The sequence below is a fragment of the Volvox carteri genome (genome assembly GCF_000143455.1).
Source record: "Volvox carteri f. nagariensis unplaced genomic scaffold VOLCAscaffold_31, whole genome shotgun sequence".
Classification (NCBI taxonomy): Eukaryota; Viridiplantae; Chlorophyta; class Chlorophyceae; order Chlamydomonadales; family Volvocaceae; genus Volvox; species Volvox carteri.
In genome coordinates, this window is record NW_003307574.1 from 722,440 (window position 1) to 733,909 (window position 11,470).

The 11,470-nt window shown below is 56.0% G+C and overlaps 2 protein-coding genes across 2 annotated transcripts in view; one reads left to right on the forward strand and one right to left on the reverse strand.

The window, feature by feature from the left end:
• Positions 1–1,605: 1,605 nt before the first annotated feature.
• On the reverse strand, positions 1,606–4,011 carry VOLCADRAFT_93396 (uncharacterized protein; the record flags this gene model as incomplete). The annotated part of the gene is made up of 4 exons (XM_002952680.1): positions 1,606–2,327; positions 2,906–3,086; positions 3,517–3,582; positions 4,009–4,011. The coding sequence occupies 4 exons, from the start codon at positions 4,009–4,011 to the stop codon at positions 1,606–1,608; spliced, it is 972 nt and encodes a 323-aa protein (XP_002952726.1).
• Positions 4,012–6,429: 2,418 nt separating this feature from the next.
• Positions 6,430–11,470, forward strand: part of VOLCADRAFT_105639 (uncharacterized protein) — a gene marked incomplete at its 3' end in the record, with an annotated part of 10,185 nt that continues 5,144 nt past the window's right edge. Inside the window, exons 1-8 of the mRNA XM_002952601.1 lie at positions 6,430–6,748; positions 7,064–7,258; positions 7,634–7,742; positions 8,048–8,114; positions 8,618–8,731; positions 8,787–8,843; positions 9,610–9,874; positions 10,533–10,780. Of these exons, the coding sequence (XP_002952647.1) occupies positions 6,502–6,748; positions 7,064–7,258; positions 7,634–7,742; positions 8,048–8,114; positions 8,618–8,731; positions 8,787–8,843; positions 9,610–9,874; positions 10,533–10,780 (1,302 nt within the window). The 5' untranslated portion in view covers positions 6,430–6,501. The remainder of the gene's footprint in view (positions 6,749–7,063; positions 7,259–7,633; positions 7,743–8,047; positions 8,115–8,617; positions 8,732–8,786; positions 8,844–9,609; positions 9,875–10,532; positions 10,781–11,470) is intronic.

Here is an 11,470-nt window from a genome sequence, read left to right on the forward strand (position 1 = left end):
GCCATTGTTTCAGAGGATTCATATTAGAGCATATCCTACGCGCTTGATTGTTCTGGCATATCAGTATGCCGGTGTCTTGTTCGCCCAGCATATTGGTTCGGGTGGATCTGTCACGGAGTTCTTGTGGTGCGGTTGTTTTCACAAGGCTAACCGATCTTGGTTGCGCTATGTTACCCATAGACTTCGGCCTGGGGTCAAGCAATGGTGCGTAGAGCAGGCCGGTCCGAACCGAGCCCTTAAGCTCATCCATTGCCCCCTCCTCAGTCATGGAGCGGCCATCGGCGCCCAAAAGAAACACGGTTAGAACAAGCAATACGAACGATTGCATTGTTGCCTGCAAACCGTGCTTACCGCGAAGTGCACAACTTACTTTCACTCCCCCAGAGCGGCTTGACTAGGCGCGTAGTTGTAATTGTCTTTACTGGTCTATATTGGAAAGAACGTGGCTCATCCCTTTGTATGGATTGTGTGATGGCTAATCACCTACACAAACTAGGAAGGAAAAAAGATAGCTGCTCATGTCAAAGGTCTGTGGTCAGAAGGCACAAACCAACTCCTAAAAGTTGTCCGCCCGTTACAGGTCCTTACAGCTGCTAACAGTCCCTAGAATCAGACAACTGTTAACAGTGTGGGCTCCAGGTATATGTCAGTCACAGGGCCAAACAGGACAAGACAGCCTCTAACCCAGTGTCTAACTGGCTGTTATGCCACGTTAACAACTATCGTCAGCAGCTGATAATGAGCCCGTCTGACAGCCCCGCCTAAGAAGTTAGACGCTGTTAGACCCCCTATGAGTTGGTAGGGATGCTGGCTCGCACAGCTGATGGCGCTAATTAAGCCACAGTCATTATGGCAGTCGCACGTGGCGGGCGCGCTGTGGTGCATGGTTTTGATAGATGTGTAAGGTGCATGGTTTGATAGATGTGTAAGGCGCATGGTTTTGATAGATGCGTAAGGCGCATGGTTTTGATCTTCACACCTCCTGTTTGCCTCTGGAGGAGGGGCCAAGGATGCCATGATCGCACACGTGGGTTACAGTTGGGCCGTTCTTCATTGCTAAAACTGGACAAAGCCAGGCATGCAGCACTGAGTGCTGACGGAGGAACTAGTGGAAGCAGTTGTGGCCAAGACGTGGGTGGGTAGGCGGCCTCAGCATCATTACTGAGATGGGCTGGGGCCCTACTTGTTTTGTGGGTGCTTGAGACTTTTGCATACGTATTACAGTTACAGTTACAGTGTCCCATGAATCATGGGGTGTATTCCCTGCCGCAAGGAGCTTGTAATGCGCACGACCCTCAGGGTGCAAAAGGCATACACATGTACAGATTTTTTTCCTGAAGGTGCCCAAGGATCGGGGAAAGCTCCCTGCCCAACATTGGTATGAGGACCGGACGCTGGGTTAGTGAAGCACGGCAACCACTTGCTGGTCTCGATATGTGTTGAAGTGTGTGAAAGGCTGTCAAGGGAGAGTGCTGCTCACGAAGTAGGGTGCAGAAGCGTATGGGCTGAAGGTTGAATCGAGATGCGGAAGCGTATGAGCTGCAGGTAGGATCAAGATCACCGTGGTCCTGCCTGTACGACTTCATGCAACGCACGTGTACGTCATCAAGCACTCCAACCCACTACATGTACTGGTATCAGCACCCGTTCTCGGACACCGTCCGCCGTGCTGGCGACGGGCAGAGTGCTGTTGCCGCTTCCGTCGCCAGTGCTGTCGGCGTACAGTGAAGCCTCCCCACCCCGCCCCTGCCGGCACACAAGCCCCGGCGACACGACCCAGAGAACCACGCCGCTCCTGATGTTACTTCTGCTGCCGCCACTGCTGCCGCCGCCACTAGTGCCCATCGTGCCGCCGTCGCTACCGCGGCTGCAGAGTCTGTCATCGTCCTCCAACTCCAATGACAGCCACTCAACGGCGAGAACGAGCTGCGGCGCCGTCGGGGCCGCCGGCACCACGGGCGCCGCCACCTGCGGCGGCGCCAGCTGCCCCTCTTGTACGGCACCGTACGGTGCAATTATCGGGGTCCCCGGTGCCACGAGCCGCAGCGCCATCCCTCCGGGCGCGGCGGCTACAAGCATGCCTAGCCGTAACGACGACGCCACAAGGTCCTCTAGCTGTCGTACAACAGCGGTAATTGCCGCATGGACGCCGTCGGCGGCGTTGCGGCCAGCGGAGCCGCTTGTCATCGGCTCTGTGCCGGGGCCGGCGGCGGCAGGTGCATCACCGGCTGCATGGAATGGCGGCAGCGGCGGCGGCAGCAGTGTTGGCGGCGGCGGTACAAGGCCCAGCACGCTGCTGGCTAGGTCCGCCGCCAGGCAGACCGCGGCTGCGTGAAGTGCAGTGGCGTCGGCAGATGACGGTGTGGCCCATGGGTTGTCTGCCTCCGCCGCCGACCCTGCGGCACCCTGGAACTGGTTGCCGCTTTCGGCACCAAAGCCGCTTCCCCTGCGCCGTCACCGCCACCGCCGGTCCCCAAGCCGCCAACCTCCGGCAACTCATGCAGCATGAGTGTCGTACATCGGAAGGATGAGAAGGTAGGAAACAACCAAGTAATTAAGCAAGTGCTCCGGTATCTCACTACCACAAGCACACACGACTATATGGCCTAACACATACCTTCCCATTAATGCGCACCATATTAGATCACATCACATCTGAAACGGTGATGAAATTGCAATGTTGGCCGTGACGGGGTCGGACAGATAGTGCCGGAGTGGGAGCCCCGTCACAACACTAACCTTTCGCAGCGGTCCCAACAACAGGTTTCAGCAAAATGTCTCCAGCAATACACATTCCGCATTTCAGACATTGTAGTGACCCAATGTACGGATACAAGTACGGCACTAACCTGGTGATGCGTCGGGGATACCGCTGTCAAAACCCTTGGAGAGTCGGGTTCCATACCCGGATCCAGACCTCTCCTGGGATCCGGATCCGGATTTAACCCCTGGTGAAAATGGATCCGATCTGGATCCGGATTTACATCCGGGCGTAGGTCTGTCGGCGTCCGGATGTGCTGTTGTGGTGGCGGCGCTGGTAGCTGGTTCACGGCTGGGACATGGCGCTGCTGGTTCCAGGTGCATGTCTGGGGGAGTGTTGTTAGGCGGGGAAGCGGGGTCTCACAAGAGGTCCATTGGACCCATTGCCAAGAATTACCCAGGGCGGGAGAGACAGGTAAGGCCGGGTGAGGATGATGACGATAGTAAGGATGCTGCTGCTGCTGCTCATGCTGATGATGATGATAGATAGAGTGATAGATAGATAGATAGATGGACCCCAAACCCCATGTCTCAAGGCGTGTTATGGCACATAAAGACATAATCACAGATAGAAGACCCAGTGTTCACAAGACAACACACGGACGTCATACTAGTGAAGTTCCTGCACTACAACCTCCCGTACGGGCCAGTACGTAACCCTCCAATTCGGCAATTGGTGAAGGATGGGTTCGCGGCGCTGAGCGGCTCATCGCAGAACAAGCAGACTAGCTTTGGTAGACCACCCCACCACTCCACCTCGAAGTTGTCCCAAAGACTACCCGTCTTCGCGTTCTTCTTCTGGTTACGTAGCTTGTTGAACAGCTCATTCCGAGAGCGGAGAACTTCAGGGGGGACGTCTGGGCCAGGCTGCAAGCCTCTGATCGCCTTGTCATTCTTTATACTAAATAATGTCGAGGGAATCCAGTATAAAGAATGACAAGGCGTGTGTGTGTGGTGTGTGTGTGTGTGTGTGTTTTGGTGTGTGTGTGTGTGTGTGTGTGTTTTGGTGTGTGTGTGTGTGTGTGTGTGTGTTTTGGTGTGTGTTTTGGTGTGGCTGTGCCAAGCAACAAGAGATTCATAGCACATCAGGGTGTAATGTTTCGATGCACTCACGTCACTGTATGCATCTAAATCCCGTTGTGCTCCCGGCTGCTCCACAACTTACCTGCCCACATAACACCTTGGGGCACGGCCTTGCTGTTGGCGTCTCACCGTCACCTTCTCACCGTCACCTTCTCACTGTCTCACCATAAATTAATAATATTTTCTCATGAATATGTCCTTAAAGCATTGAATGTAAATGGCATGTCAACTAAATGTATTGTATAAAACAATATTTATTGTTTATACGTTATATATTAGGGTAAAGCTTGTACAACGTATTATCGTTACATGATGCTTCCGACATCGGCGTGTCGTCCCTAGCGGGACCATTGCTTGTGTTGTTGGGGCTGTGCCAAGCAACAAGAGATTCGTAGCACATCAGGGCGTAGCACATCAGGATGAGGTGTTTTGATACGCAGGTACGAGCAATACTGCTGCATGGCTGTCAAGTGTGGGGGCCGTTTATGCCAGCTGAAGTCTTAAGCAGGCTCAGGAGGCGGAGTGATGCGAGTAACCTTGCGGAGGGGGGCCCCTCGAGGCGTGCCTAAAGGACGGAGCGGTGCAGCTTCAGATATCGTTCATGCGACAAATTGTGGGAGCTGCGAGACCAACACATCGCCTCCTGTTTGCCGAACTGTCGCAGCTACCCCTACATTACCACGTTTTCAAGCAGGTCGTGAGGTTTTGGAACCGTGTCCGTTTACAGCGTGGGTCTGTAGCACACCAAGTTTTGCGACAGGAGGTCGCAGAGTCCCTCTCCAACCCCTAAGGGGCTGGATGAGGGGCACTACTCCACCGTTTTGTATGTTTTCTGGGGCACGACGAAGGAAAGAGGCCCCGCAAGGGCTATACGAAGTAGACGAACGAGTGGAATGGCTGATGGAAAGGCCATTGCCAGAAGGTGTGGTATAGGAGTTCAATGACCGATTAGTGAGTGGTTGGAAGCATACTCGTCTAGATGTCCAGCCAGACGTGTACCCGTCAGACAGCAAGCAACCAGGAATTCACATGGCGAAGTATAAGCATTGGATGGGTCTGGCGGCCGAGCAAGCGGGCAGGAAGGAGGTGCTCCCGCATATTACATCGTTCATCCCACGTTCAGCGAATCGCAAGCTTAAGCAGTTTAGGCTTTGCTGTTGGGAATTGGCGGCTAAGAGAGCACGCAATGGACCTAGGGTGGAGCGAGTATGTCCCTGGGCGGTTTGCAGGTACCGGGTACCGCACCCCACGACCATGTAACACATACACACACACACACATATATCTGGAACGTACAATCCAAATGGATCAAGCTACGCAGCCGTTATCCTGGCGACCTGCAAAGCAGATTCGTTTCCAAGATTGAACCTCGTAGTAGCAACTGCTTCCGTGTTTATTTGTGTACGGAAATTCGGAGCGGTTGGGGGTAATATTTTATACCATTTCATCTGTAAGAAGCAAATAGGGGGGTCCTTGTGAAGCAGCTGCCCGCGTTTCTAAAGCCCGTATGGTGTTGGATAGGAAGGTGCCCAAGTACGTTTGCGAGGAAGGGAATGTGGCCAGGCTGGAGAGGAAAGTGCAGTGGCATATTGGAATGTGAGATTAGCGTAAGCGAGTTACAGGGCGTTTTATTGCACGGGCGAATTTACGTGCAAATCTTTAACCGTAGCATCAGTCCTCAGTTCACTTCTTGGAACGAACATCAGCATAGGTCCAAGCCCTCTCGCTTGGAGGGATATGCAAACAAACATTCTGATAGGGGTAAACTCGCACGCTACCGAGCATTCAACCGAGCACATGCATGCTTAGTTGAATGGTGAGATGCGACCCCCCCTTCATTTCGTGCTCGGCAAGCCTGCCACCGCGTACCGGATATGTTGGCGATGTTACAGAACGCTGCACCTTGGTTTCTGTGCGCATTGCGTACGTTGCTCGACCCCGCCGACCAAAACTACACGTGCCCAACTGAAGACATTCCCGGTGGTTGTGCAGCAGCTCTTGAGGCTGTTGCTGGCTGAAATCCATCCTGAGCTGTTGCAACACGGCTAACGCGGGCACGTCCCTATGCACAGCAAATAGCTGTTCCAAGCCAACAGCGGCGTCCATGTCACCGACAAGGCTCTAAACGTCTTATCTGTTCTTATGTTTAATTAAGTTTATGTATGTTATACTTTGCGCAACTTTGTAATTTGACTTTACTCTGAACAAGGTGCTGCATACAACTGCCTCTTCGCCAGCGCTTCATCTTCCGCGGCAGTTTCACGAGCCCAGAGTTGCAAGCTACGACGTTGGCTTTCGGTGCTTTCATTTCAGTTACTGCAAAGCATCCAGGCAATAGTCCAGCCTGCATGCCGCGTGCGGCTATGGCCAACATGCCCACCTGCGCAACGCGCTGGCGCACCTGGTCCGCCAAGAAAATTTATATACACTTGTACAGGCTCATTTTGAGAATCGCAAGCGCGCATCTGCGCGGCAAAATTCGCTCCTGGCTTTTGGGGCGTCATGTACGGACCTTTTATTCGCGAAGTACGACCGGACACATTTGTGCGAGAGGCTGCTTAACTAGAGTTCGGTCCTTTGCATAGATGCTTACAGTTGAACTTCATGTAGGGAGCAGCTGCAAATCTTTTTGCAAGTTTGCCAAGGATTAGGGCTTCCATGCCGGTCGGAGGACTGTTCTTAAGGAATGCATCAAAACAGCATAACAAGCTTTTTTACTTATCCTACGCACAAAAGCTTGCATGCGAAGCGCATAGCGCCGGTTCGATGCGAAGGATGTCCACCGGTATTGCCACACCGCAGGTTGCGGTGATCGGCGCCGGCATCAGCGGTGCCATATGCAGTCATCTGCTATCCCGCAGGGGAGCGAAGGTTGACGTCTTTGACATGGGCCGGCAACACCCGGGTCAGTCTTTTCAGCGCGCCACAGGTCTCCATCACCCCGTGCCTTTGACCACAGGGCAAGGCTGATCAAATCCTCCACACACACCCATCCAGACGTCCTTTCCGCTCCCTCGTCTCTCCTGCCTTTCCCTGGGCCCGCCGGAACTCCCGGATCTCGTCCACAAGCCCTCCACCCATGGTGCCGACGTCCATCCGCCACCCATTATCCTGGATAGTGCCCTCTAAACGCCCTTCACTTCCCGCACAAGGGCCCCAGCACCCCGTTCATAAAAGCTTCATCATAACAGCACCATGCAACTCGCCTCACTCCAAGCAGGTGGCCGAGCATCTAGCCGGGTTCCAGGGCCTAGTGGTGGTAGCTCTGCTGCTGGTGGGGGTGGGGGTGGGGTAGGTAATGGTGGCGCCTCATCTCTTGCTCCCGGTACTGACTTCCAGTTCGACTACGGCTGCCAGTTCTTAACCGCCACCTCGCCTCACATGAGGAGGCTTGTAGAGGAGTGGCTGGAGGCGGGTGAGTGAAGGGGAGTGAGGGAACGACATCATCACGAGTGATGGATCAGGGGGAGGCAGGTTGCGGCGCTTTCACAACGGCGTCCTCAGTCGCGGCCCCATCCAGGGGTATCCATGCCTGGGTTCGCGTTCGGATCGTAACTGTGTTTACTTCCTCCCACAGCCAAAGGCTTTCCCTCTAAGCCCACCTTGCGCCGTGGTGAATCTTTTCTATTTCGGGGAGGTGGTGAGGTTACCTGAGGAGTGACGGGGTTACAGTTGTTGGATCCGACCCTGCGTGCACTGCGGGATGTCCCATGGATGGAGCCTGGGGCGCGAGGTTGTCAGGATACTGTCGTACGGTTGCTGTACTATATCTGCCGTACTGGTTCTACAGGTGTGGTGGCTGAGTGGCGGCCCCGCCTGGGGGTGTACGACGCGGCTCGTGGAGTGGTTAAATCGGGGGAGGAGCTGTCGGCTGCCGAGGTTTTGGAGGTGGGGTCCAGGTGCGTATGTATGTATGTACGCATATCTGTATGTGTCCATGTTAGCAGCACGAGTCAGCATGTCAGGATCCCTGCCTTCCTCATGCGGGTGAGTGTGTGAGTATGTGAGTGTGTGTATGCGGATGTCTGGTAACATGTATGTGTGCGCGTGCATGTGCAAGTGGCTGACATAGGCTTTCATCATTTAGTTCACTCACGTCCTCCTCTCCGTCGCGGCGTAAAAAAATGAGTCTTGAATTGGCTCCTACACTTGGGCGTCTGCCCCGCTGCGGTCCTGCCTCCGGTCCCTGCCCTCCCCTCCCCAGCAGGCTGCCCCCACTTCCCCCCCCCGGTGCGCCCCTGTACGTGGGAGTTCCCGCCATGGGGGCCCTCGTGAGCCACCTGCTGGGGGGGAATGGAGGAGGAGGGGGAGGAGGAGGAGGCAGCATTACGTTGCGGTTAAACACGCGGGTGGGTCAGAGGAGGGGCGGTGGCTGGGTGGCGGAGGGTACGTGATGGGACCTGGCTGGAAGGATTGAGCTGAGGGTGGAAGGTGGTGACGCGTGTGTACGGCACGGGAGGGCAGGGAGGCCGGTCCTGCGGTACAGTCATTCCGGGTCCCTATCCCATCCACTGGACCACATCGGGAATGCTCTCTGCCCCCCCTTTGAACGCCCCCTCTCCTTGGCTATCCGTCTATCTCTTGTACCTGCTTGATTCGCCAGTGGTTTTCCTAACCGCCCTCGGGGGGGGGGGAAAGCGGGGCGGGGTGGGGTCTTCCCCTTCCCCGCCCCACCCCGTCGTGGCCCCAACCCAGTCTCTCGCCCCACCAGCCCCCCCCCATACACCGGCAAGACTGCCCTTCGTTCCAACGCCCCGGGGCCGTGTTTCGGTAGGACGTTTGCACAGATATGTACCCCTACCCTGGTACGGACGACCGCCTCCTGGTTCCCTATTATCGGCCGATAGTGGCACCAGTTCCCGCCCAGTACTTCGCCGACTACTTCCCGGTTAGTCACTTCACCTCCCTCGCCGCCCTCCTCTCGCCCCCACCCTCTTTTTCAGGTTCAGCGCGCCAGGTGGTCCGGGAGCAGCTGGCTGCTGGGAGCGCAGCGGTTCAGGGTGAGCTACCTGGCGGGGACTGGGAGGCTGAGTGAGGAGGGGGAGGGGGAGGGGGAGGGGGGTTGTGTGAGTGTGTGAGTGCGATTGGTTTGGATCTGTCTGTTGTGTTCAGTGGAGAAGGCAAAGTCGACAAGAGGACCCTAAACCTCCCAAGACTCTTGGATGGCGCGGGGGAGAGGAGCCCCCGGGGGGAAGAGGAAAAGCAAATGGAGCAGGTCTTCGGACTCACACAGCAGTTTGCGGATCAATCACCTAGGCCTTTACTTATATATCGGCAAACCTTATATTATTAGTATCTAGTAGTGTTACTAGTACCGAGTGCTAGCGGTGTAGGGATGGGAAGTGCTTGTGCAACATGACGTCGACGGCGAGTTGCTAGCAGAAGAAAGAAAGAAAGGGTGGGAGGGAAGGGAGGGAGGCAAGGAGGGAGGGAGGCAAGCACGTCGGTACGGCCCTTCACGTGCTGGTGTGTATTTAACCAGTGGGGCCGACCTCGTGGGGTGCAGGTGTGTGTCGTACTATCCGGTAGCTCTGGCTCTATCTGGCTGCCTTGGTTACCTACCCGTGCGTGTATATTGATGAATATGTTGGTGAACATGTTGATCTAAGTGCATCATATATCGTCTCGTGTGTTCGCTGCTGCTGCTGCTCCCAGTGCCGCATTTATCGTCGTCCCACTCACCCACCACCTACCCACCCACCCACCCACCCACATATAACTGAGCCAGTCATCTAGTAACACGGCCCCTGTCCCTGACCTCAACAGCCAAGGGGCGCTGTGGAGGCTGGAGGGGGCGGTGGAGGTGTTTGCGGTGGCGGCGGCAACACACGGACTTCCGAGTCACATGGGTCGCAGCAGAATGACGCCGCCACGGTCTGCACCACCCCCTCTTCCTCGCCTTCCGCTGCTCCTGCGTCTGCGTCTGCTGGCGGTAGCGGTGGTAGGGTTGCAAATGTTGATGGGTGCTGGATGGATCTGGGGGCCCCGTACGACGCACTGGTCTTCACGGACAGCCAGGTGGCTAGACCAGGTGCGGGTGGTGCGGGGTAGGTCTGTAGGTGGGTCTCTGTTTGGGGGGGGGGAGGTTTTGGGAATGCAGGTGCGCAGTGATGGGTGATGTGGTCGCGTGAGTGATGGCGTGTTGGACGACGCTGAGTACGCTGAGCGAGTATACGAGTCCTCTATTTTCCTCTATAGCTCGCGTGTCGGTGGGGATGCGTTACGTACGTGTATGAAATGAATGCGTACGTACATGAGGCTTTACGTATATCATGAGGGGGCCCTGGCAGGGAGTTTGTGGGCGACTGGCATTAGACAGTGATTTAGAGCTTTTTCCTTCTTGTTCCTCCTCCGCATTTCCAATTTTCCAATCCCGACCTTGTCCTTACTCTCCTCGCCTTGGCGGCCTTACCAATCGGGCCTGATGACATTGGATCCCGGGTCGCGGACTTGTGGACAGATCTCCTTCGTCGAATTAATCCCCGGGAAGTGGAACCGTCGTAAAACTCTTTTCCCCCAACCATATTTCTTTGTCGTACTGTTGAATGCCCGACTGATTGGCTGGACGTCCTCCGGATATGTGGTGGGGGGGGAGGGGGTCAGGGTTCGTGCAACTGAACACCCAATTAACCGAACATTACCATCTGCCCCAACAAGATATGTCCCCCTCTCCTCCCCCCCCCCCTCAGACGCCCCCGGGTACGTGGAGCTCCAGGGGGGGCCCCCCTCCCTTCAGGAGCTTACAACACGACTAAGGGAGCAAATCAGGGTACCGCAATTCATACTAATGGTGGGCTGGAACCCGCAGCAGCAACAGCAGCAGCCAGCGGTGGCGGCGACGTCGACGGCGGGGCAGGTTCCTCAGCTTCCGGCGGATGCGCTGCACGTGGTTGGCGGTTCTGCGGTGCACTGGGTCGCGGTTGACTCCTCGAAGCCGGTGAGGGCGGGGAAGGTGCTTGTGTGCGGAGGGGGGAGGGGGGGAAAGACGAACCACGAACGCGGAGGGGGGAAGGGGGAAGGGGGGAAGGGGGAGAAGGAAAGAGTGATGATTGAGTCGGAGTGAACGGAGCAGGCTGGGCCGGCATATCCGGACAGGCCCCCGGGTGCCTTCACCGCCACCTACAAAAGTTGTCCACTGACAAGAACCCTATTTGGCGGGTTGCGAGCAGCTGCGGGGGCAGCCCAAACGGCCCCTTCTCATGGCCGCTCTCCTGGTAGGGCCCCACCTCTCCCGCCTCTGAGGATGTCCGATGCGTACTTGCCTTGCCGCCGCTGCCACTACTACCCTACTTCTGCCCCTGCCGCGCATCAGTGGCCCCACTTTGCACGGCAATGGCACGAACTTCTTCGAGACATGTTATTCCCATCCCCCATCCCCCATCCCCCATCCCCGCGTACTAACTCCGACTGGTTCAAAGACACCGTAAGGCAACCATCGTCGTCATACTGGAAGGCACTGAATGTGCTAGGGTGCCCGGATCTGCGCCGATGTCATGTGTCTCAGCAAGTCTTGGAGTTTGAGTTTGAAAACGAGGGCAGAGTTTTGAGTGACCTCGCAACTGTCAATGTTGATTGCTATGTGCTTAACGCTTTACAAGAAAGTTGTGTGCGTCCCTCCCTCCCTCCC